Genomic DNA, 27,106 nt, shown 5'->3' with positions numbered 1-27,106 from the left:
TTTATTAATAAAAATATTTATTTATTTGTAAATATATGAGTACTATGTAGTATCGAGCAAAGTAGGCTTTCCAAGGAAAAAAAATTTAGTATATGTAACTGAAAAGTGCGAATAACAAGAATATCAATTCAAATTTTCCCGCGCGAGCGTTTGTACAAGCAGTGGTCCGCCACAGGTCTATATATAAGGGGCCTTCTACCCTACTCAGATTAGTCTCCTCGGGACCGCCTAAGGGGAAGCATGGGCGTCCGGAGGTCGGAAGGTTTGTGGTGAGGGCCATGAACTTCAGAACTGGGGAATGCAAATAAGACTACAGGGGAGGTCGGTAACCCTTCTGTTCAGGGATGTTTCCACCCTACCCCGGCGAAGGGGGGTTAATCACCATTTTTCTTGGGGTAGTCTACTATACTCGATATTGTATATTATAAATAGGAAATATAAAGATAAATAATGACAAGAATATGAAGGCAGCTTAAAGAATTATAGAGGTAGATATTCACAAATTTTTTTACATTGATTGAAACTTCTTTCTCCTTTATTGTCTATGCATATCTGAAAAAGAATATTGATAGTTGAAAATTTAAAAATAAAGCGTAACTGATTTGTTATATGATAAATAAAAACTTACTCGGCACTGGATAATTGAACACAGGATACTTAGGTGCAAAAGGATCGCTCGCACCGATCACGTAACTCGACTCATCTTGATCTTTAATATTGTCAGCCCTCGACATGCATTCCTCATAAGATGGAGGTGCTGGATAATAAAGGTAATTAATGAAAATCAGTATTGTTAATATCAACATCTAAATACAAATCATCGTTAATTTCTTACGTATATTGTCCCAGTTGGTAGAAGTGCTTGGTTGATTTGAATGAACGAAACCAGGAGCCGAATGTAGAAGCTTCGAAGAAGTATCCAGTTGTTCGTCAGGCGGAGAAAAAGGTGCGGTAGGTGGCATTGGCATCGGTATCGTTATGGGATCTGGTCTTATGAACGAGTACAGTGGTATTGTTCCAATTAAGATAGGGTAACTTTTGCTGATTTTGCTGTGCCTAATTTTATGAACATTATGAATTACTGTTTGCCTTTTGGTGTCAAGTTTACACCCTATAAGATAATGTCTATTTCCAATTAACGGTACTTACATTCCCGAAACGTGAGTATTAACAATTAATTTATATTCCAAATCTAAGATACTGCAAAATTCCAAATTAGATGGTGGTATGGGTGGTACCAGAAGTTCCATAACGCTTTGTCCATTGGTGGGAAAGGGACCAGACAATCTAGTAGATTTGATTTCGGTGTTCTCTCTTTTTTTTTTGTAGCTCGGTAATGAGGCATGAAACGTGAGTGCCTTTGAACAAAATATAAAAAGAAAATGGTCATCTAATATTCATTACAATTAACATGAATATTCGTAGAATCTCTCGCTTACTCGTTCCAGCTTCACGCTGATCTTGGTCATCTCTACACTGGTTGACAGATTTTGATAGTCTATCATTGTTTCTATAGTTTGTCCCGGAACGTATCCGGTGATTGGTACTCTGACATGCGAATTTAATTTACCCTTACTGAACAGGCAACAGCAGAGGTGGAATTCTTTTTGAATTTCATCGTCGATTCCCAGCTATTTAATTGAATATGATAATAACTTAAGAACATTTTTAAAAAAAGTAGGGATTTAAAGCGTTACGGGAATGAGACATATATATATTTATATAGGAAATTTAAAAAATGAAAAATAATTTCTTACGCATATTTCACGGTGCTCGTTCAGATCCAATACGGCGACCACCGTGAACGCGCATTTGCTCTGGTGATCGAACTTCCATGGCCTGTCGATCACAGCTTTCACCGTGTACCTTATGTGACCGTATTGGTGCTCAAAACTGCTGGGAATGTTCTGGGGTAGCTGGAAACTGAACTGATACGTATTCTGTCCTTCAGCAATTTTCACTCGTGAGCCCGCTGAAACATTTTTGCTCAAATTTATTACCATTTTTTACCATTTTTCAATAACACCAATTGAAATTCTTACGTGTTATAGAATTTGCTACTTACAGTTCTGGTTACCTAGAATGCTGTATTTGAAGCTGAAATATTGCTCCGAATTGGTGAAAACTACGGTACGAGTACGTCTCTCATTGCCTCTGGTCACCGTTTCCTTTTCTGTCCAGCGAACATAAGCCTCACCCTTCACGGAGAAAAACAGCCCTACAATTTATTGTACATTTTGAGTAAATGATTTGTTAATGTTCCATTTCTAATATTTAGGAGTAAAGTTAATAGTGTAATGGACGGTTGTTATATTGCCACGTGAGCGATTTGATCCTCACGAGGATTTTTAAGTATGTTAATGCTACTTATCTTTCTTCCTAAATTTTCCAACCCTACATCCCCGTTCGCGGCAATATAACGAGAGGCTGCTATAAAATTGAAATTAAAATTTTGAATAATAACGCTGTTACAGAATTTGTGTACATCTTTCACCGACCGGAAGTGTAAGACAGACATTGCTTCTAGGAAGACCGATAACGGAGTAATCAATTCTTGACAAAATCAAGAGATAATCAGGTGCGATTTATCGTTTTGTGATAAAAGCCGTTCGCCGTAACAAATAATGACGCTTGCATAAATTGCTCTTATTGTTAGTAATTATTACGCAATTATGCTGAATATTTAACATTGTATTAAGTAGAACAAATGATTTCTATGTTTCATTTTGTATCAAATGTTTGCATCGTCGCGCCACTACCTTGTACATGCAAATTAATAGTTCTTCTGACACTCACCTCTAACAATTTTTTCCCTAGCAACATCTACTATAATTCTTCCCACGACAGTTTCACCAGCCGCGTATGTGGCACTTGATCGGTCGAATTCCACGCGAAACTGTCTTAGCGACATTATACATTAACACTACAACATGCAACGTGCAAGCTCATTGTGCGATTGATTTCTAGCATCGATTGATTTGATGTCACGACTTTGGTATCGGTTAAACGAATATCAATATATGCAGCATATGTGTATAAGTAACGATTACATATCTATCGTTATCATTCAGTTCGATTCATACTTGAGGAAATATTTGTCTTTTTTTCGTTTGCTTCTTTTTGATAGGTCTTTTCTAATCTTCTGCGATTATAGATTTACGTATAATTTGACTTTCCTTTTGTTCAAGGAAAAGAAGAATGTTTTGTAAACAGGATGTTATGAATCCATGGTAAATATTACATACATTACGTGTGTACGTATTGAGGTTTTAATATTGCTAGTAGTAAAGAATAGATTCATATAGATTTTGTGATAGCAAAAATCATATATAGGATTTCTTTAGTTATGCGCTGTTTTTAAAAAGACCGCCATATGTTAAAAATTTTTTTAATTTCCAGTACAGCGTTACCTATATAAAAATGGCACAAACTACTTGGTGAGTTACCGATCGATCCTCCGGCAGTCGGTATGACTGGACATGTCTATTTTGGAAGGGTCATGACTTACGGGGTCCCAGGCACCCCTTTATGGGATTAGGTTTACATGCAAAGAGCACACTTCATCCCTACTTTCTTTTCATCCATACATTCTTTCCATCCGTACATTCCTTTCATTCCTACATTCCTGACATCGCTTCATCCCTTATATCCCTACATTCCTTACATCTCTTTATCCCTTACATTCCGACATTCCTTACATCTCTTCATCCCTTACATCTCTGCATCCCTTACATCTCTGCTTCCCTTACATCCCTGCATTTCTCACATCTCTACATCCCTTATAGCTCTGCATTCCTCACATTCCTGCCTTCTTTATATCCTTTTCATGCCAGTATCCTTTACATCCTTGTATCACTTATATTCCTGCATTCCATACATCCCAGTACCTCCCTGAAATTGAGTTGAAACTTTTGCGGCTATAAAGCCTGCGTTTTTAAACAAATTTAGTTCCTTTTTTCGCTACCAGAGGGCGCTGATTCGACATCGAAATTTTAGTTCACATTTTTGCCGCCAGAGGGCCAGAAACCGAGTCAGATTTTCGCCAAATTCTCGAAAATAGCGCCCCCTAGCGGCAAAAATTTGAACTAAAACCTCGATGTCGAATCAGCGCCCTCTGGTGGCGAAAAAAGGAACTATATCACGCTCAATTTCTGGCCCTCTAGCGACAAAAATGCGAATTAAAATTTCGATGTCGAATCAGCGCCCTCTGGTGGCGAAAAAAGGAACTATATCATGCTCGATTTCTGGCTCTCTGGCGGCAAAAATGTGAACTAAAATTTCGATATTGAATCAGCGCCCTCTGGCGGCGAAAAAAGGAACTAACTTACCTTTACTTACCTTTACTCGAAGCAGTCTTTATAATATATTTATTATAAGGGATGCAGAGATGTAAGGAATGTAGGGATGAAAGGAATGTAGGGGTGGACAGAATGTAGGGATGAAAAGAGTGTTGGGATGATAAGAATGTAGGGATGAAAGGAATGTAGGGATGAGAAGAATGTAGGGATGAAAAGAATGTAGGGATGAAAAGAGTGTAGGGATTAAAACAATGTAGGGATGAAAAGAGTGTAGGGATGAAAGGAGTGTAGGGATGAAACGAGTGTAGGGATGAAAAGAGTGTAGGGCTGGAAAGAATGTAGGGATGATAAAAATGTAGGGATGATAAGAATGTAGGGATGTAAGGGATGCAGAGATGTAACGGAACGAGGGATGTAAAAGAATTCCGTAGGGGTTCGGGGCTGGGGGCCCGGTCTCCACTGCACGCGGCCTGAGAAGTACCGGCATCGGGTGTGGCCCCCGATGTCGGCGGAGTTTGGCACATGGCGGAGGGTCAAAGGACCCTCCCTGCCGCCCTAGTGCAGGCCACCGTGGTGGTTTTAGTGGGTAAAAATCCCACACTACCTCCGGCCCCTCCCCAGGGGGGCTGAAGGTGTCTTTCTGAAGATTCCCACCACGTTTAAAAAAAAAAAAAAAGAGGTATTTAAGGGTTGCAGGGATGTAAGGGATACTGAAATGGCCTTGGCCTATAATGAGGGATAAAATTATATAAATAGCCGAAAAAGGTAAAATAAATGGGGTCCTCGGCTGAGACCCAGAAGAGGGATATAATCATAAATGTTATTCCCATTCGGTGAGCTTATTTAATAAGCAAAAAAAAATAAATGAAGTAAATTAAATAAACTCTGGAAGAAATGAGAGGACGATTATTATACTGGTTATGCCTTCTTCATACGGACCTGATTTCATTCAGTGGTTTCAAGAAGCCCGCTGCTCCAATGACACCCTTTGGATACCGACCTGATACATCGTGGGGTGTTAGAGACCCCGAAGCACCGGTGGCTCTCTCTGTTTATCGACATTATGGTATTCGGGGTTTTAGGGACCCCGAATCACCGGTGGCTCTCTTCGTATACCGACCTTTTAGCATTCGGGGTGTCAGGGACCCCAAAGCATCTGTGGCTCTCTCTGCATACCGACCTTTTGGCATTCGGGGTGTCAGGGACCCCGAAGCATCTTTGGCTCTCTCTGCATACCGACATTATGGTATTCGGGGTTTCAGGGACCCCGAAGCACCGGTGGCTCTCTCTGTATACCGACCTCATTGTATTCGGGGTGTCAGGGACCCCGACGCACCGGTGACTCTCTCTGCATACCGACATTATGGTATTCGGGGTGTCAGGGACCCCGAAGCACCAATGACACTCTGCCTACCGACACTTGCATTTGGGGTATCCGAGACCCCGAGATACCGGTGACGGTACATACCGACATTATGCCACCGGGATGTCAGGGACCCCGATGCAAATAGCGAAATATAAGACCTAAAAGCGAACAAGTCGTGACACTCACTTGTTCGGAATAGTGATGGGTACGACCGGATCTAGCGAAATATAAGACCTAAAAACGAACAAATCGTGAAACTCACTTGTTCGAGGTAGTGATGGGTACGAACTTGTAAATAATTAAGAAATTATTCACTCACAAACAATGAAAATGATATATTTGTAAATCACAAACGATTTCCGATCAATTACAGTTATCAGTTATTACAAAATATGTTTATTATAAAAAATTACTAAAAAGTTTTGGCTCACATCATGATTGAAATAAAATTGCTAATTACAAAAGAACTAATTTGTCACAAACGTTAAAAATAGACTCACAATCAATCACAAACGATTTACAAACGAAATACACTAAGAAAAATTAAAAATAATCATATTTTATTATTCCTTCCGGCTAGCTTCATGTAGGTTTGCGGTGCGAAGTATTTCACAATTTTATAATAGGATAGAGCAGATGGCGTGCATTCCAAAGGCACAAATTCAAAACCCTTGATGTCTAGTCTTAAATTGAGGTTATAGTTTGTAGTTCAGTGCAATGATAGAACACTAAAATATTTAAATGTAAAAAATGAGTGATTCTGAAAAAGAAGACGGTCCTAAAGTGACCGGACCGGTAGACAATGCTTGGTCATTAAAAATTCCAGCTTTTAAGCCGGAAGATAATCCTAGTCGTCTGTTAGAAGAAAGTTCGTTTGCGACACTTTTTCCGAAGTACAGAGAACACTACTTGAAAGAACATTGGCCGCTTGTTCAAAAAGCTTTGGGCGAGCATGCTGTTAAAGCAGAATTGGACCTGGTGGAAGGAAGCATGACAGTTAAAACTACGAGAAAAACATGGGATCCTTACATTATCATTAAGGCACGTGACATGATCAAACTTATGTCACGATCTGTTCCATTTGAACAGGCTGTCAGAGTGCTAGAGGATGATATCGGTTCAGATATTATAAAGATATCTTCCCTTGTTAGAAACAGAGAGAAGTTTGTTAAAAGACGTCAGAGGCTTATTGGACCGAATGGATGTACTTTGAAATCCATTGAACTGTTAACAAATTGTTATGTACTTGTACAGGGGCAAACAGTGGCTGCACTGGGTCCTTACAAAGGTCTGCAACAAGTTAGACGCATCGTAGAAGACACTATGAAAAACATTCATCCAATTTATAATGTTAAAGCATTGATGATCAAGAGAGAGCTAGGTAAAGACCCAAAATTAAAGAATGAAAATTGGGAGAGGTTCCTTCCAAAGTTCAGCAGCAAGAATATCAGCAAAAGGAAACAGCCTAAGAAGAAGAAGGAGAAGAAACCTTATACTCCATTCCCACCACCGCAAACTGAAAGCAAGATAGATAAGATGATAGCATCTGGTGAATACTTCTTGAAGGAGGAGCAGAAGAGAGCCAAGAGGAAGAAAGAACAAGAAGCTAGACACCAAGAAGCTGAGAAGAAGAGGCAAGAGCGCAGAGCACAAGCATTTGTACCTCCTGAAGAGAAACCTAAAGAGAAGAAGGAACAAGAAACAGATATAAACTTGGATGAGTTTAAAAAGAAAGTAAAGAAAGGATTGAAGAAACGCGGGGGACAATCGTAGCGATCTTTTGTGAATAGCAAGACTCGTTTTTAGAAATTTTGTTCATAGATGTATTTATATACGATATTTTTAATAAAAATAACACGTTTGTTGGTAAATTGTTGTTTAATTAAACACATAAGTTTCTGGAATAATTCCACTTGTTTTATTAGAAAACCTTGTTCCTATAAGTACCATAATATCGCATCCTTACCATACAAGTATAAATACATATAAACATATACATACTGTATATATTTATACATATTATTTCTCCAGTTCGATATCATACATTTGCAAAATACAGAGTCGTAGAAATACAATGTGTACAGTTTGAAGACAGGTATTCGGACTGGAAAACGAACGTCCATTATGTTTATGTATATATATGTATATTTTCGGAATTATTTTATTAGCAGAAATTGCAAATTCGTTACAATTTCGTTATAGCTTAATAGAAGGGATATTCCGGTATTTCCCTTCGTTCTTCATCAACAAACGAAGACTTCGAACGATAAAAAAAACCATTTATCTTTAAACATTACCCAAACGTTGGTTTCACATACCGAGTCTTCGATCTATAGAATCTCTTCGAACGAATATCGTACAAGTAAAGTAAAAGTAACAGACGTAATTAAAAACTAACAACCTTTAACGTTACAGATCACTTAGCCTCGTTTTTTGAACACGTTTCAAGAAATCGAGGCATGTTGCACCCTCACGATAGCACAGCCTTTCGAATCGAGGCTTTATCTTAACAAATACAAGACTAATGAACAATTCAACGTATCGTACGAGAGAAATCGTGAATATTCGTTTTCAATGTACAGTGCAATCACTTATTGTATCATGATTCGAGCACCAAAGTCGAGTGTGCTCGTCGTCGAGCTAAATTGCTCGGCTAACTTAACGTTAAGTCGCTCGTTATTTTTTACAGTTTACAGATTCATGGAAGTACGACGTGTTTCGTAAGCTTACGTTTTCTAGACGCGTTATGTACAATTCGTTAAGCGCGATTATGGTTGTCTTTCACGAGAAGCACGCGACGAAAGCGGTGAACAATGTGGTTGCGTTTGATACCTTGTATATTTCCAAGCAATTCACTTGCTGTACAATTTCGAATTACTTATGATATTTCTTAACGATAAAGGCTTAAAAAAAAATGTCCAATTTTGCCCGATACTAAATGTGTTCTTTTTTGATAACAGAGAAAGTATTCAGAGACGTCTTAGGACGGGAGACAGACGATTAAATTGATTACGTAGAAGTATTTACAGTATACTGAAAGGAAGCAATAGGGATTGGCACCCTTTACGATGTCTTGTATCTCTGAATGACTTTCCCGGGAACAGAGAAAATAGACTCAGCTGTAATTATTGTGGTTTAGTTTGATAAAAAGGCAATAGAGTTTAAACGAAATTTAGATTTGCATTTACCTTGATTAATATTCAAATAAACATTACTCTTCTTGCATTCTTAGTCGCAAAATCGTCTTATGGGGTCCCTAGGCCGCATAGTCTGCCTAGGCCCAGGGCCGGCCCCGAAACCTTGATATAAATGAACACAGAATTAAACAAACATCGAATGAAAATAAGAACGCAATATTTTTTAACCCTTTGAGTATGTATAAGGTATCGTGAAAATCGATGCGAAATCGTATAGACAGATTGAACTTGCATCATTTTTAAAGCGCAAGATTCTTATTTCGTATTTACAATTCATTAATGCCGATCGCGTGAATTCCAACTAATTTCAATCCGAATCTTATCGAGTATCACCTAATATTTCGAGTAAAAACAACCTCTCTCTCTCTCTCTCTCTCTCTCTCTCTCAATGTACAGCATTTCGTAAAGCTACGAGCGTGTGTATAGGCGATTAAAAGGGCGCGCTTGTTAATATCATACAAAAGCTTACAGTAGTAACTTCGTTAGCGTAATCACGATGCACGTATTTTATATACTTATGTTACGTACGAACGTGTGGTTAGTGTCAATGCGAGACGACGGCAGTAAGATCATTGTCGTCGTGAAAGTATAAGTGTACAAAAGATCATCCCCTTGCTACGTATTGCTGTATTAGTCGTCTTTCCTCCTTGCCAATCGATTCGACGCGTTCTAGATACACGATACGATTTCGTACGCATCGTCCTTAGATAAAGAAAAAAAAAAAAATTTCATTTTTCAGGCTATTAGAAGGATCTTCGAACAAACGTAACGTGTCTTCGGGGTAAAGAACAACGCGTTCTTCGTATGCGTGTATGTACACGAACACGTCGAGTCCTTGTATTCGCACAACCAAGTAAGTATACGATTTCTTATACAAAAATAAATCTCTTTTGTGAGAATCATAGCGCACGCCTTTGATCGAGAAGCATCATTCAATTCACACCGCGACCGAGGTCGATGCTGTAATAAGTTCAGCTAAAAATAAACAAGAATCGCTACTGTCTTCCATTCGCCTCTCATCGCTTAAGGCCGTTAAAACATGAGAAATTGATAAAAACAACGCTTTGGAAGTAACTGCGATTCGCTTCGCAATCGATTAAAATAAAAAATAAAAATAGAAAACCTGAAACTTTATAAATGCTTCGATTCAAAGTGCACAATTGTCACTGGAGTTTGCTTAAAATATTACCGAGTTAAAATATCATCGGTGTTCTTTGTTTCTCATTAAGTCTACTTTCGTAGTTTTCAAACGATTGAGATCATCGACGTTAAGATAAATGCACCGGGACGCAAAGTACACGGAAAGCAGGGCTGGGTATCAAGGAATATTTTCCGACGTTACAAAAGTTTTCTCGAAACACCTCAGACCCGCTTTCTAATTGATTAAATGAAAAATAAGAAGCAACAATCTACTCTCCTTGGACAAAATAATAAATTCAATGACTCGCTAGCGAATTTCATTCTCTGTTTCTAACGCTTTGATCGAGAATCTCTCGCGACAGTCTCATCGATACGAGTATATAATTATAATAATAATATCATACAATCGCCTATGAACTCTAGGAAGGTCCATCGATCATCGACCGGTTCTGTTAAGCAATCTTGATCTAGGATCGATCAGATCGCTGGTCCTGATCAAATCGACCCGTCTTCTTCTGATCAGATAACGCACACCTTGAGTCATTCGCGAGTGACGACGGCACCGCGACTTTCACGAGCCACCGCTCCTCTTGTTCGCGAGCTAGTGATTATGGTTGTAAAGGTGCCACCTCTGCGTCTCGGCATTCGAATCGCATTTCTCCGCTGTGATCCCTCTTTGCTCGTGGTATCTTGAGTCCACGCATACAGGGATCCTCGAATGACGGATCAGTCCACCCTCCAGGTGCCTCCATTTCTGGTTCTCGCTGCCGTCGCAGATCTGCATCAGCAACGTCGTACCCTTCGCGTACATTGGTAGAGTGAGGCAGAGGTCGTGGTGCTTGATCAGACCGTCCTTGGTCAGGCCCCATTCCTGAAACATTAAACGTACTAGTCAGATCATTGTGATATTTATTATTCGAGGAATGCCCTCCGTTGTGCTGGCTTGCATCTAAAGGGGGGGGGGGGGGGGGGTTACTATTTTAATTCCCCCCAAGGTCGGAGGAGAAACTTTTGATATTTCTCCGATAAATGAAAACACCCTCAAAGGGAACGCGAGCCAAGTGGCCCAAAACGTTGGCCTTGACGAAAACCAGCCGACCTGACCGTGATAGTAATTGAAATTTCTAGAAATTTAATCAAAGCTCAAAAATTAGAGTCAGGACAGCAAGATGGTAGAGCACTAAAGTTCCACCACTTCAACGTCCTAGCGCTACCATTCGCTCTATTAATGTAAACTAGGTCTCAGTTAGGCTCAGGTCAGTGAGTTAGGGTAGTTAGGATCAAGTTAGAGGATATGTATATACGTTTCAGTGGATAGTGAAACGAGAACTCGTGAGAAAGTAGGTAATACCTCTGCTGATGAACGAATCGATGAACGATCAAAGGAATGTTAATGCATCAAACAAGTTTCTGCTTTACCATCGATAGCGAGAGATTAAGAAAAATTTCTTTTGAAAAGAAATCCTCCTGGTAGAGGAATAATTGATATGAAAAATTGAATACACGGATTAATGGCAGAGGATAAAGGCGAATAGTTATTTCTACCAAGTATTTGGGTCGATATATTATTAAAATATTGTTATACACACAGCATATTACATCAATTACTTTGTTATTCGCTAATTAAACTCCATTGTCGTTAATGAAATTTTGTAAAATTAGTTGTTCGACTAGAATTAAGGAAGAGATTTATTTTCTCTGCTGGATGAGACACCTGTTTTATGGTGAATAATGAACCCTCGTACTTACTTGGTTGCCACCGGTGTCGTGACACGGATAAAGTCCTACATTCCCGTCTAGTAGGTGGCCCATGCTATCCAAGCAGGCTGTGCCTTGTTTCAGAGATCCACCAGGACCACCCTCGCTGGTCGGTATAACCAACTCGGGATACACGTTTTTCAGATACCAGCTGAACGGCTTGCAGTGCAATTTCCGCTTCAGCTCCATCCTGTCCTGAATACTAAAACGAGAGAGAGAGATCGGGGGAAGGGAAAACGACGTTTTATTAATACGGCTCTCACGTGCTCCGACGCGTTTTAATGAAATCGACTATCGGTATTTCGTCCCGTTCGCGAGCCGTAAATCGAGCTTCTTCCACGACCTAAGACGGCCGAGAAATTAGAACGTGATAAATGATCGAGGGGAGGGAGGCGAAACAACATTTACAAATTTTTCTTGTAAATTACAATAAATAAATCATTCATCGAGCAGAATAAGATTAACAAGATTCCTTAAAAATCTACATGGAGCGTGAAACGAAATTAATTTGAGAAAATTTAATGAAAAAGTTTCTCACTTTCCATACGGGATATTTCGCGCCAGTGGGACCGCATTGTAGTAGAATTGTTTGTAATCGTCCATCCAAACCTCGGCCGCGCGTCTGGTGTTCCGGGCGAAAACGTTTCCGCTACCCCCGGGGAACGAATAGGGGTGCCGTTTGCGAAACACGTGGCCGACACGGGAACACGGAATAATCTCCAAGCTGCCGCCGCATTGCCACACTCTGAACGAGATCTCTGTGAAAAGAGGTAGTTCGGGGATGGAGGAGGAGGGGGGGGAAAACTCGTTGAAAAGCTATTCAACGTTCGGTCACGTAGCACGAATTCCTCGCGAGTAAGAGATTGACTTTTCTCACCGAGATTCTCGCCACCCCAAACGTCCATCTGGGTGTCGTACTTGCCGAGCATCTCGAAGTACGCTTTGTTGATGACGAACAGACCACCGGCGATCATCGGCGTTCTGATTGCTTGCGTCGGGTCTTTTTGTCTCGCTTGTCTCTCCGTTTGGCTTAGATACTCCCATTTGAACACCAGACTCCAGTCGAAACCACCCCTCAGGTCTGCTGACGCCCCTGAAGAACAGAAATTAATAATTCGTTAATTATGAAGTTATAGAGTGATATTAGGTAGGTTTTTAGAATGGAATATTTCTGACGAATCCGGTACACTGTTCCAAAGATATTTTTACACAGCCAGGAAATCGAAGGAGAACGAAACAGGGTAGTTGGAGACACCTGAACCTAATCTAACCGAAGGGAAAAGAACATAGGGTGTCTCGGAGATAGAAATTAGAAGGTTTCTATAAGGCAATCTTGTCTGAGGGAAAGAGAAAATTTCATTGACTAGTTGAGGAAGAAAATAGGAGTGTAGTCAGCTATCATACCGCAATTCGGAATTCCTATATATTTGAATTGCATGCCGGGCGACCACCACTAGCGAGAACGTTAAATACCGATCGTCTCGCCGCCACCTAGCGGTCCCCGGCCCGAACTAAAGGCGTCCGAGGAGACGAAAGCACAGTAGGATCACTCTGCCAAAAAGCGTACCAATAATTGTCGCTCGCGCATGACCGAATCGCACAACCAACAATATGGCGGCTGTGAATATATATTATAGTAGTTTCTTGCAAAATGGTTCTTGCATCAGAGATATAAAATATGAGTGAAAGAGGTGGATACCGTTATTCCTTCAAAGGGTGCCAAAGTGCAAGCAGTGACAGCAGTGACAGGCGTTCTGGGACACCCTATATTTTATATCTGTCAAATGATATTTATCCAACGTTTCTTGTACATTTTAGATATAGACGTTATTATTATTATCATCATTGTTTTATCAAAATATTACCACTTTATGGGTTGTTTATTAATTTCTAAGATATGCTGTATACATTATACATTTGTATATAATTTATTAGGACTTTATTAATTGAATAATTGTTGTATATAATAATTGTATTGCACAAAGATTTCAATAAAATGTGTATTTTAATTAAATGTAGATATTTAATAGTCTTTTTATGGTATTCTATTACGAAATCTCCTTTTGATTGTACCGAGTGCTTTTCAAATTAGAGCCCGCGCACAACCAGCAATATGGCGACCTATTGGTCATGAGATCAAAGGTGCCGACACGGAGTGAGCCTACTGTTCTTTCCTATACAGTAAAAGCTGGATATATGCAACAAAAGTTTGGCTGAATATATGCAATTTTGCTATCCCCTCCACTTGGGGGGATCCCCCTAAGCCGAACCGAGCCTCTCGGCGAGGAAACCGTGTAATATGATCCGACCGTAATATCGGTGTGACTAATACTAATTGAACGATAAAACTTTTTTATTTTTAACTGTTTCTTAATGAAACTTTTACTAACACATTTGTGAGATTTTTCTGATTAAAATGATACCAAACACGATATGATTTGAATTATATTTATTTATTAAAATAATAATAAAACTGTACATATGCATAAGGCAGGCCGTACACCAAAGATACATCAAACACGCAACATGCAACACGTCGCATGTTGTGTACGAACGTAGAATAGGTATCGCGGCACCGTACAAACGATTTGTACGGACGCAGAATCGACACCAAGACTGGATATATGCAACGTTTAAATGCCTAGAATCGACACCTCGGCTGGATATATGCAACATTAAATGCCCAGAATTGACACCTCGGCTGGATATATGCAACGTTTGAAACCCGAGCCGACACCGCAACCGGTTTTCATTTCCAATCCTTCTTTGTTTTTCGCCAACTTTTAACATCAATTTTAGCAAGTAATTATAATTCAAACTATATCGTGTTTGGTATCATTCTAATCCGAAAAATTTCACCAATGCGCTAGTAAAAGTTTCAGTAAAAAAAAGTCAAAAATAAAAAAGTTTTATAGTTGAATTAGCATTAGTCACACCGATACGTTTCGGCTCTTTCCTTTGATCATCGGACCTCTCTCTTTCCATCACTGTCTGTCCTTTTCTACGTTCACGCTTGGCTGCTCGTCGCGTGCAACCGGAGATTAGACACCTCGACTGGATATATGCAACGTCTGGGTCCCAATGTTTGTTGCATATATCCAGCTTTTACTGTACTGTGACGAAACCCTCTCTCTCCCCTCCACTAAACGCCTACAGGAGTAGATATTGAAAAGGAAGAATAATATAATAATTATAATGAAAGTATACCAATGTATTGGAAGGTGTCCATGCTTATCACGTCGATAACAGGGCAGACGACTCTGGTGGAGTCTTCCGCAACCCTCTCCAAAAGTGGCTCCAGCCAGTCCGCGTTGCACTCGCAATGAGAGTCGAGGAAGGTTAACACGCTCGCGGTCGCTGCGTCCGCTCCGCGCACCCTCGACCTCATCAAACCCTCCCTCTTTTCGTTGCGTATCACCCGAACTTTGTGTATCCTCGACAGCTCTTCGCCATCCTCGGCTGTAAAAAGAATATGCAAATTTTAAAATAAATTCGATCGTTGTAAAAGAAAATTAAGGAAGATTCCTTACGATGATCGCTGAAGTCGTCGACCAGAATGATCTCTTTGATAAGATGCTCGGGACTTCTATTCAACACGCTGAAAATAATTAATCAATCTTTTTAAACGGTCCCCGGAAGGAAGTTTCTACCGTAAAGATTAAGATTCTAATTCGACCGAGCAGTATAATTCAGCGATGGGGAAACGATACTTTTTTAAATAATTTTCCCTAAATAAGTTTCTGCAAGACGCATCCTCCTATTCTCGGCTCGGTAACTCGCTTACCGTCGCTAGGAAAAATTCTTTCCGCGAAGAGGATAATCTTGTTCGAGTCGGGTGACATTAGCTCGTGTGAAGATCTTTCAATTAAGGATCCAGACGTTCGTGAGGGAAATGCTTGATCTGTGCTACTGAGACGGAGGAAAATGTTAGGAGAAGTCGGAAAGGTTTAAGCTGACTTTGGTAACTGAATAATATAATATTAAAAGAAAAAGAAAATATAGAAAATTATACGGCGATGAGTGGAAAATTTAATTTGAAAAATGAAATGACCAGGGAATATTGAACGTGTTCCGAAAATTCTTTCCTCTATCAACATGTCCTTTATATTTCACGCGTGATTTATCACCATCAAGCCCTATAATGGGCGAGGGAAAACGGAACGATGGAACGACGATTAGAAAATTCCGCTGGTCTTCTTCCGTATCAAGAATTTTCTCGCCTTTTCGCTGCGTCCCGATGCCACGTTGCGTTATCGCAGTACGCGTGGGAATTCAGTGATCGAGAAAACGCGATTAATCTAATTTTCCAATTAAATTTTTCATCCAACTTGACAATTAAACTGGCAACCCTAACGCATAATTTATCACGAAAATTCTATCGATCAAAACGCGAAGGTTACGAATTAATTGGAAATTTAATATTTCAATGAGTGTCGAGTGGAAAATACCTGACGACGGTTCTCAGCAGCGTTGATCGAGCTTCGTTATGAAACGTGATTATCACAGAAGTTGGTGGTAAGTCCCTCCTCCATTGTTTCATTCGACACCTGAAAATGGAAACGAAGGAAATTATGAATTTCAATTAGAACCAGGAATAATGCCTTTGGTGTTTGGGAAATTTTGCCTATTGTTACTGGAAAATCGAGGGTGTGATATTGATTTCGACGAACCGCAATTCTGTTAACGGCAAAACAACCCGATACGTGAAAATGACGAATTTCATATTTGTTATTTCGAATGAAAATATGATTGATTAAACATTGAAACTGAGCGAGAAAATTAAATAGCTATGTTTGACGTTTTCATATTTTCAAATGTTATTTAATAATTAAAATAACGTCCATTTAATACAAAATTCAAGGGGAAATCCATTTGCGAACGAACCGTAAGAGTATTAATCAACAGATAACGTCAAGAAGAAACCCGACGAGGAGCAACTATCGATCCTATCCAAAGCGAGTTGATGACCCAATTATAAGTCGCCTAATGTTTCATTGAGAAGCTCATTAGCCGAATCTCGGTTCCAAGTTCCCTTGTCTAATTAAGGCGGCGGGTCTTCTTTTTTTCAAAGAGCCACTTTTTCCTCGCTTCTTTTCACCCTCCGATCTTCAACTTTGCCAAACTTCTCTGTCATTCATCTTGTGCAAATTAAACGTCCGATAAATAAATCTTGATTAAAATACGTTATATTGATTAGTATCGAAAGAAACATTTTAATTAAGATTAAAAAATTAAACAACCATACATATGTATGTAGGTTGAAGCAACGAAAGAAAGGAAAGCATTCTTACGTACACACGTCCCACGTGGCTGGATACGTGTTAAGGATGAAAAAGCGAGGGCAAAGAGGAGGGGAAAGAGGAGGATGGCCGAGTGGGTGGCGGAAAAGCAAATAGAAGGAGAACCGGGAAGAAAAAGGAGGGCGATCATTTTGGCGCGGCACGCCGACACGGAGGGTACATAAATGCGACTAGACGGCCAGAACGATCCCAATATGTCAGTCCCACTTTTCCGGGATAAACTCGAGAAACGTGTACGGAATGCGTCCACGTGTAGCGTTGCGCTTCGACTATCCACCGCCAACAACCCTCTGCCAGGTTCGAGATTGTAAAAGTTCACCCATCAGATTATCGAGCCGAGAAATTATTACAGCACTTCAGGGTGCATCCCTTGAAAATTCTTTTTTTTAACGGCGATTTTTTCCAAATCGAGTTTCCCACTCGATGAACAGTGGAAAAGTCAACCAACAGCTTTGCCACTCGTTAAATCGTTAAACGCCTCAGTTTGTACGTTCACGGGGACATTCGGCAGGGCATAAAAGTCGATTTTAGCGTCGGCGTATCGATTTCGCGAGTACACGAGAATTGTTAGCCGGGTTACAAGCATCGGATGGACGCGTCCCGTTCGAAACGAGCGTGCAATTTTGTTTCGTACGCGCATTGTCGCGTGTAAACGCTTCGCGTACACGTTGCTGCACGTGTTCCATGAATTCGATGAAATCGTTGGCTCCGTCCCCCACCCCCCACTTTAACGCCCGGGCCAAAGCCGAAATTGCAGTTTCGAATTAAACCGTCCGGATGATCCGTCCCGTCTGCTTCGCTTTAAGGATCGTTTGCAATTTCGTTCGCGACAAATATGTCCGCAACCTTTGCTTTGCCCGTTTTCTCTAATCCGAAATTATGCTCCCTCCAGTCGTTTCGGCTGATCCCTTTCGCCGCGAGGGAACGTTGAACGTTTCTTTGAAAGCTGTTCTCTCGTCGGATAATTAGTTTCTTTATTAAACGGAGCATCGAGGTACCATTTTATCTCCGCCCAGCCACGGAGTTACGAAACGTTTCTTCTTCTCCTAGCCGGGGCATTTATTAAATAAAGTACACACGTGTACCGAGCAAGTTACGCGGACGGCTTGGCCGAGGAAACGGGACAGAGGAAAATAAAGGAAATCCGAGAGGGAGGTATGGGGTTATGAGCGGAGCAGGGCGCCTCGGCGCCTGAGCCTCTTTCCTGCGATCGCCGCAAGGTGTCGCGCGTGTAATTCGATCCTTTCTCGCTAGAGCTCTATCACGGATCGTGTATAAGATCTGAGAATATAGTAGAACCCAGGCGTCTGGGACAGGGACCGTCCACGTCAGCCCAATTGGACGAGTTCTAGTAGACGGTTCTCCGAGAGGAAACGCCATAATTTTTGCATCCTATATAAATTTACGCGTGCTGCAGAGGATTGCGAGCGGGTGGCGGAGCTGAGCCGGATCTTGTAACAATGTACAAGCGTCGAATTAATCCAGCGGCAAAGCTGCAATTCGATTCTCGCGTTGAAACGCGTTCGCGAATACGGTCAAGTTGTTACAACGGATCAACGCCGGCGGAAAAGCGTTCGCGACACGGAAAACGAATCGGTGGAATGAATAAACATCGAACGGGAAATGAATTATTTGATTACCGATCGGAATCGAGCCGAAGTTGCCCGGGGAAAGCAATCCCGGCGGTGGGAAATGGACAAGTTAAAGGGTCGATTTGTCGAGAAAATTGGAAAAATCGTGGACGAAGAGGTTGACCAGGTTCGAGCCTGGCTTTCCAGCCACGTTCGGGATCAAGGGACCCAGGGCTTTCGAAGGAGATGACGAGCGTCGCGACATAAATTCGACGCTGTCTGCGACGCGTCTACGAGCCTGTAAACTCGCATCTCGATCGTACTACACGGATCAAGTAGACGGAGACAAGGATTTTTCAGACGTCCCGACTTTAGGACCGAATCGCGAAAGCCGCTTTCAGAAATCCCCCAAGGAATTATTTAGGATTAGCCTGTTTGGAAGTCGAAGGATTTCAAACAGAAATGATCGAAAATACCTTGAATGATTTATTACCTAAAAATGTCAGGAATTTCGACGAGTAAAACAAGTCGGACGATTTTCATAGACGCACTTAGAGGACGTAAAATCTTCAGTCTAACAACAACGACGACGCGACGTCCGTGTATTTTATCCGGCCACGGCGGATATCGAGGGATATCCATACACATAAACATGCGTCTTGGTTCGACGTGCAGTTTTATGGTGTCTCTAAATTTTCACCGATAAAATCCCGGAAATTTACCGTCCAGGACAGGCTAAAGCACCTGCCACACTCTTATTCCGTGGAAAACCGGCTACCTCGACCAATACTGCGAGAGTAGACACGCGAAATCGATGAAAACCATCGAGATACACGTATGTACTCGTACGTGAGGTATTAGGAAATCATTGGTGCGTCGCAAAAATCTACAATTTTATAAAAATCCATGGGTGCTTCCCCAATTTTCCTAACCACCCCTTGGTATTTCGTGTTTCTAATAAAAAAGGAAAAATATGATATTTCATTTCATCGCTAGGATGCATCGAAGATTCGATAGAAGATAATTTTCCGATCCAGCTACCATCTCTCCTCCGAGAGTGCAGCACGAAAGAGAATTCTCTTGCTTAACGTTCAGAATCAATTGTTAAAAGTCAATTACTTACTACATCTGAACGTTTACCTTCAAAGAGAGACGGAACATTTGGATCGATTCGATTTCAATCTTTCTTCGAGGAAGTTGAGATAGAATTCAAGTGGAGGATCGATGCGCGCCAGGCTGGTTTCCTATCGCCAGCGAGCGATGAAATAAATTGGTAAGTCTCTTGAAAATTTTACAACGCGGTCAAATTTCAAAATCTTCCAAGATAAACCGAGGAAAATAGAACTATTCTCAACGCGTCTTACTGTATCCAGTTCCTTAAACCGGACAGCGTGAAATGATAAATCAACTACACAGAATTCGGTTCTAATCCGAGCCTGCGGAAGCCGGTTGTCCGTTGGGGTTGTAATTCACTTTGGATCCCGAACGCTGCTGGATTTTCGCGCGAACGGTGCGCCGTTTCAATGAAATAATTACGGGCTGACCGATGTAAATTGAAATAGTCACGCGAATGTCGTTTACGTTCGCCGGTCGACGACGCAAAGGGTAAATTAATTAAAGCAGCCTGGAGAGAAGCTCGTTGAAACGGTGGCTGAGTAGGATCGAATCGATCCTCCAAGACCAGGGAAAGATCGATGACTCCGATGAATTTTTGACAACGCCTGAGTGGATTGGTTTCTCCGGGGGAGGGGAAAATTGAGCCTCGTTGATTTTCTGCCAACCGAGCCAATACGATATCTTTTCGTCCTGTATAAACGAGCTTTGTGGTTGAAATTTCGCTTTTCCAGCCGCAATTTTGCACCCTCTGCGAACGGCGCGCTTCGACCCTTTGACGGATGATCCACGTGTGAATACATTCAAACAGAATTTGTATTATCTTTCGCGCGGATATATTATCAGTCGTATTTGCACAGACGCGACGCGAAACGATCCTCCATTTCGACAACAATAACCGTTTCATCGCGTTCCTTTACGCATCGATAAAACCAGGAACGACTGGAATGTGAATGATCGAGGAGGATCGATGCAGCCGTAGGTGCGCCCGCGTAAAACAAGGAAACAACGTCCTCAAGGTTGATGACTAATTAACCGGACACGGCTCGAAACAAACGGCGTAACGCGGTTAATGAACCCACGGGACGAGGCATCGCATCGAATTTGCTGGTAGTCATCCGGCGAACCTGTCCATCTCGGACTTGGGCTCGATCGTTATTCAAACGTTGAAGGATCCGAAGTGGAAGCGGCAGGGTTGTTGAAGTGGACGGGGGAAGAAAACGAGGGTCTGGCGTGCGGGCCGGGTGAGAAATGATTGAGCCGCGCGGATGAAAATGAGATACGAAAGGTGGAAAGGAACGAGAAATGACAGAAATAGATGGATCTTTATTACATGCTGCAAAGTATTCTGGTGTGAGTTGCAGCTTTGGATAGGACGAGGGTAAATCGAGGATACCACGATATCGAGGAGGGAGAATAATAAAAATGGATGTAAAGCGTGGAACGATGGTGGATAGATGGATGAAAGCATTCGAGGAAAGTGAAACACCTTAGCTCCATTTTGATTCGGTAAATTTTGGAACAATTTATCTTTCTATCAGTCGTCGCTGTTAGCCAGAGATGAGTCTCATAAATAGCACGATGCACTTCATCATTCTACAGTGGGTGATCAAATTATTAGAGCCACTCGCATAAATTCATGATTTTACATAAAAATGATTAATTCTTAAATGAAAACCGAGCTAATCAGAGTTCTTGGCTGGTAAGGAAATTCTCAGGTCCTCAAATAAAAGGCTAGAAATAAAGCAATCAAACTGAATTGCAAAAATGCGAAAAGAATTGAGGCAGTAATTGCAGCAAAACTTGTTTATTTTTATAACTATTTTTTTGCATGTTAATAGTGGAGAATTATTGATTAAAAGTAAAATGTAAAAACCCTATTTCTACACAAATATGAAAATCCTATTTCTCATACCGTGATAATTTGATCACTCATTCTATTCTAATGGTTTTTCAATCGAGCGAAAGGCTGATGTATCGTCGGAAGTAAACGCATTTTCCTTCGGAGGAAAACTTCTTTGGAAGGTCAAGAAAGTAGCATTCGTATTTTTCGCATGGGTCCAATCGAAGTGGAAGCATTACCAACCAGACAAATCGATGGATTAAGGTCCGTCCGGTGCACAAGTGTTCCCTTGAATCTTCCATCCTTCCCCGTTCCATCTCTCTTCCTCTCTTACGACGAAACGTTTCTCTTCTTCCCGGCTATCTCCTACTAATTACCGCGTCTTTGCAATTTACCGTCCGACTCGTATTAAGCTTTCCTTGGCTGAACCTCGCTGGAATGTCGTTCGCCATCGCGGCGTCAATTAAACTTTTCTTTTAATTAAGAGGCGCGAATGATGTCGTCGAAAGCGATGAGTAATTATTTCGTTCCGATAAGGATTAACGTCTCTGCTCTCGCGATCCTGTTCCACTTCCTTTGATTAATGTGAAATCGAATACAGATGGCATCGAGGGTCAATTCGAAATCGTGACAGGGACTCGAGCGTAAATTATTTCTTCAATTTGCAATTAAATGGCTTTTATCTCTTTAATTTACATTCATCTTTTACTACGGATAGCTTGAATCATCCGAATAAAATGATCGATACCGGATACGATATTTTCACCGTTAAAGTCAGGGTCGTTGATAAGAGAAATAGATTCGGATATACATTTTAATTCCCCGAGTTGACATTTCCATAATGCCAGCTTTCCTTTTTACCAGGTTAAATATTTACCCCGGAAGTAGTATACAAATCCCCCGGTAATCCTGATTTTTCGCCACCGGGTCGTGCTTAGAGTGCGAAATCCTAAGTAAAACTCTGTTGTATCGTATTTTTCTTGGGAATCCTTGAAAATCCGATACCCCCGATGTTTCCTTTCTAACCATACACGTCTTCTTCGACTACTTAAGAGTCGTACTGGAAGATCGTAACGAAGACGAAAGCGTCGAATCAAAACCGCGGGATTTAATTAAAAGGATAATTCCGTTTTGACGTTAATTAACGGCGTATGTCATCGCGTTTATTTTTAAGTGTCCTCTTTGTTGCCGGTTGCTCGCGAAGCAGCGGGATAATAATGAGGGACGAACAAAAGGCTGACGTGGTTTGGTATTGTCGGCCGCGAATGTCTGCGGTGAAACGGCGGAAAGAGATAGAAGAAACGGAAATGATGTCGATACCGTGCGCCAGCGTCGTTTCATACGCTTCCTCGACGATTTTCGATCGGTTACCGATTCATTTTCTGCTGCAAGCAATCGCGTTATCCTCCTTCATTCGTCTCGAATATTTCTCGTAATCGTTCCCGGAAATTCTGGTTATCTCGTGGAAAAATAACGACAGTTATCGAGGGATTAAAAATTTGTTAAAAGTTTGCTTGCAGATAGCCCATGGCTAACTAACTTAGTAGGATATAATGAAGTTTCCGGGGAAAGAAGATTACAAACTTGCTCTGTCAAACTAAAGCTGCTTACGCTCTGCCTTCGAAACACGAAATTTTATTAAATCTATTTGGTATTACAATTTAAACGACTGCTACATTAATCGTTTAATCGTTTCACCATAAAGTTTAGTCATCTATCCTTAATATGTTGTTCCCATTGTTGCACTAATTATAGGGTTTATATAGAAATTTTTATTAAATTTTAAGCTTTAATTTGGTATACCACAAGTGAAATCCCGCAATATATTTCTATCATTAAATTAACGATAAACTTTTCATTCGCGAGCAAATCAATTTTGCCTAAATTAATGAATAATGCAATTGAAGATTTCTCGAGTTTCACGAAAATTTATGAAACACGATCGTTCGACTTAAAACCCCAAACTGGTCCCGTTTGCTCTCAGTTCCATTGGTTTCATTAGAATCGAAGGTACGTCGAGTTTTAGCAGCGTAGGAAATTACGAGTTCGCGGCTTTACTCCGGCGCTATTCTCCGGAAAACTTTGCTTCTCGCAGATGCATCGACGCCGGTGAAAACTTTTCTCTTATGTCTTGCCACACGGTGCACACGGTGAATGCATGTCGTCGTGTACACGCGTATCGATTCCCTAGACATCGCGTAAACGTTCGAAACAGCAAGTTGGGCGCGGTGAGTGCACCTTCAGGCTTCGAAATCGAGTTAAGTGTTCGCGCGGTATATAGTCTTTTCATAACTCGCAGAAAAACTTGGAGATGGAATCTTTATAAAAGGAAAAAAAAAATAAATAAAAATAAATAGAGAAACCGCGAAGCCAGGACGAAATCATTTTCGCATCAGCATCTCCGAGTGTCGACGTCGGACTGTCTTATCCCCTTGTTTCCCAGCGATAAGCAGCCAGCTTTAAAAGGGAACTTATCGCAGATTACGCTCTATATATATTCACGATGTTATGCAAATTGCACAACTCTCTCGGCGAACTAACAGCCAGCAACTCCGAAGCTTCTGTCTGCTATTTACGTGGATATTTGCCCGCGCTACACTCGTTTACCAAGATTGTCATTTCAGACAAAAAATTCACCGACGAAGTACGATTCCGAGGAGGAAGTATAATTCGAAGCTCGTTCAACGACCACTCGATTCGTAGTAAGGTTAACTAATCACCGGTTGGTCGAATTAATTGGGTCGAATCGGTCGTTACCGTGCGGGCGGGGGGTGGGAACAAACGGTGTTTCGCGTCGTCAGCATCGTTCGCGATTGCGGTACGCTCGACGACGTGACCAGGACGAATGGTAACGTACCGTAGGGCGTAAGGGTTTCTGGCTGGCTGATTGGCTGCTCCATGTTCATGGCAGCCGGCCCCAGGTGGCAAACATTTGAGTTGGCAACACCGGGTCAGGTCAGGGACTTTTGTTTGCACGGAACAATCTGCTTCGGCTACGTTTTATCGCGGACCGGGAAGAGAGACCTACGGAAAGGACATAATTCGGTTCGAGTTTTCCGCGAAACAACTGCGAATACCTTCGGGGTAGATTCAATATTTGACGGTTGTAGATAAACGGTACGCGTATACGTAGCGTATCCTGTGCTCTGATTTCAGTTACGTTAACGTATTGTAGGATGGTATGAGCGAATCAGGGATTCGGAGGTAACAGAAAGAAATCACTCTGAGTACGCAGTTATTATATCTTTAATAATATTTCGCTGATCGTTCTCGATCCGGCTCTGTTGAAATCTTAGTCGAAACATAAACATTTTCCGTTCGCGTTCACGGTTTTAAAGCCGATAATAGGCGTTTCTCGCCTCCGCCAATTAGGTGTTCCCAAGGAATTCCTAAGGCCCTTGACATCTCCCTACCAATCTAGGCGCTCGAGGGGAAATTCGCTAGGCGCGTTGACCCATGCACTTCGCCACGGAGACCATTGCAGGTTTATGGTGCGGCTATTTCGGACCCTCGGTTAGTCAAAATCTAAATGCCCTATTGTGGCTGAAAATTAGTTTCCGTACTTTGCGAAAAAAATAGCCGACATCATATCCGAGTCATAATCCTGGTCGCCGTTCCGGTCGGCTCGGCTGTCGGACATCTGGCCGCCAGTACCAACAATACTTTATTGCCTACAGTATCGTTAAATAATTTACCTTTGTCTCTGTTAGCTTACCATTTTTCTTACACCCCCTCGCTAATAACTCCAACACCCCGTACGCTTCAGTCAGTTTCTAAATTTCCAGCATCCCCTCCGACTCGACCCCTTTCCCTCGAGATTTACCTCCAAACTTTTATTGCACAGTTTGATTTACACGGGCGTAACTTTAGGCCACGATCGTTCCACCGGGGATTCTTTGCTTTTCCTTTTCCAGACGGGGAAAAGGGGGAAAAACTGTGTATCGTTCACTTACGTTTCCCGTAAATCGCGAACATTTGCGTGGGTCTATAAATTCCTTTACGTAATTCGACCTGTCCGCGTAATATACGTAAGACGATTACCTTTCGATCTATAAATCATCTGTATTCGATTTCCAAAGTGCAACCATTCAGATACAAGTATCTTTAGCAAGAAAATTAGTAGCTAAACCGATGGAGAAATTGACAAGAAACCGTGCCTGATGCATCGATCACTGTAACGTATGCTATTAGCGGAGGGTAAAAGGGTAAAAGTTGAAGCGCAAAGGGTTAAATATATATTGCCACGTCGAAATGGAGTAACGCGACGGTTGGCACGGGATGGTAAATTATGCAAATCAGAGTCGAACGATTTCGCGGAGGGTGCACGTGGTTCCGTGACAGTGTACATTACCGACGTTCCTCTGTCTGGCCGGGACAATTATGGCCCCGGTTCTGGCGTTAGCGTAGCACGGGGCCGGGTAATCGTTCGGTTCCGCTTCGGAAATCGAAAATTTCGTTTTTACCCGGCCCGATACGCCGTTTTATAGCTAACGTCGAATTTGTAGCGGTCGATAATCTCGTTAAGCTGGATTCACAGGTCCCCACGAATTCGCGAAAATTGCGCACGATTCACCGCATCCCCTTTCTACCCTTCTCTAATGTCGAACGAATTCGGTTATACCGTGTATGGGTCACTGTCTAATTTCCAATTTCCATACGCGACACAGTGCGTTTGGATAATATCCTAATTTTCAAAATTTCAAATTTCAAATTTCCTAGATTAAACTATTCGAATAATGGTAATATTCATCGCTGGCGAGGATGTTTGAAATTTGAAATTTCAAATAGTCAGAGTTTCTGAAGGATAGATTCATTCGTGCCGTAAAATCTATTAGAACCGAGATTTCCGAATCGCGTCGTTTCTCGAACGATTCTGATTTCTATTTGCAAGCATTACGAGGATAACACGCGGAAATCGAAGAATATCATTGAAATAAAATCGAGAGGGTACGGTCGATTTGTTCCCTCTCTCCTCTTTTCTCACCCCCTGACCGACGTCGAGGCGCCATAACGCCACGGTGAATTGCATCTGCTTAAGGCTCACCGCAGCATTTCTATTTTCCGTGTAATTCAGGCCGGGCCAGGTTGCCGACGAATTTCAAATCTAATTTCGCATAAGTTTTTAGAAGAGCCGCGCATCCCTCGACCCTCTTCCTTCTTCGACGTCTTCGTTGCCCCCATGGGTAGCGCACTGTAATTTCTCCCAATTGCCTTCCTTTATTCTCCGCTTCCTTCATTTTCTTCGCTTCTTTTGGCATTGTACTCTTTGACTGCTGCGATTTTTCCGCATCGCGGCGCGCTCTCCCGACGACGGCTTTTATTAGAATATAAAATCGTCGGTATAATTCAGTGGCAGCTACAGTTCATCTTCTTCTTCTTCTTATTCGTAATATTCGCAATGCAGCGGTTTCGCAATTTTCCTTGGTTATAAACAAATTTGCAAATTGCCAAGTATCATTAGTCTGCAAATTATGATTGCTACTATTCAATTTCAAATTAGCATTAACACTAAATTCCCGG

At 41.5% G+C, this 27,106-nt stretch overlaps 3 protein-coding genes across 4 annotated transcripts in view; 1 reads left to right on the top strand and 2 right to left on the bottom strand.

Annotated features, from left to right (window-relative positions):
* Window positions 1-22: 22 nt before the first annotated feature.
* On the bottom strand, window positions 23-3,012 carry LOC117601500 (arrestin domain-containing protein 3). 2 transcript variants are annotated; one of them, XM_034318310.2, is made up of 8 exons: window positions 2,797-3,012; window positions 2,066-2,218; window positions 1,758-1,972; window positions 1,440-1,631; window positions 1,150-1,358; window positions 836-1,056; window positions 629-757; window positions 23-552 (listed from the first exon to the last, which is right to left on the bottom strand). In XM_034318310.2, the coding sequence occupies exons 1-8, from the start codon at window positions 2,909-2,911 to the stop codon at window positions 536-538; spliced, it is 1,251 nt and encodes a 416-aa protein (XP_034174201.2). In that variant the 5' UTR covers window positions 2,912-3,012; the 3' UTR covers window positions 23-535. The 2 variants fall into 2 exon arrangements, with proteins under 2 accessions (XP_034174201.2, XP_034174202.2); XM_034318311.2 differs by having other exon boundaries at window positions 2,066-2,198; window positions 2,797-2,983.
* Window positions 3,013-6,153: 3,141 nt separating this feature from the next.
* Window positions 6,154-8,120, top strand: dbe (KRR1 small subunit processome component homolog dbe). The gene has a single exon (XM_034318314.2). The coding sequence runs from the start codon at window positions 6,415-6,417 to the stop codon at window positions 7,435-7,437; it is 1,023 nt and encodes a 340-aa protein (XP_034174205.1). The 5' UTR covers window positions 6,154-6,414; the 3' UTR covers window positions 7,438-8,120.
* A 1,455-nt stretch (window positions 8,121-9,575) lies between these two features.
* The window catches only part of Pgant2 (polypeptide N-acetylgalactosaminyltransferase 2), a 112,623-nt gene continuing 95,092 nt past the window's right edge, over window positions 9,576-27,106 (bottom strand). Inside the window, exons 4-10 of the mRNA XM_034318306.2 lie at window positions 16,208-16,306; window positions 15,290-15,357; window positions 14,967-15,218; window positions 12,637-12,852; window positions 12,298-12,517; window positions 11,751-11,961; window positions 9,576-10,872 (exon numbers count right to left, since the gene is read on the bottom strand). Of these exons, the coding sequence (XP_034174197.2) occupies window positions 10,603-10,872; window positions 11,751-11,961; window positions 12,298-12,517; window positions 12,637-12,852; window positions 14,967-15,218; window positions 15,290-15,357; window positions 16,208-16,306 (1,336 nt within the window). The 3' untranslated portion in view covers window positions 9,576-10,602. The remainder of the gene's footprint in view (window positions 10,873-11,750; window positions 11,962-12,297; window positions 12,518-12,636; window positions 12,853-14,966; window positions 15,219-15,289; window positions 15,358-16,207; window positions 16,307-27,106) is intronic.

This window comes from Osmia lignaria, chromosome 6, assembly GCF_051020975.1.
Source record: "Osmia lignaria lignaria isolate PbOS001 chromosome 6, iyOsmLign1, whole genome shotgun sequence".
Classification (NCBI taxonomy): Eukaryota; Metazoa; Arthropoda; class Insecta; order Hymenoptera; family Megachilidae; genus Osmia; species Osmia lignaria.
Note: the sequence above shows the minus strand (reverse complement) of the source record. Positions and strands in the feature narration are given on the sequence as shown.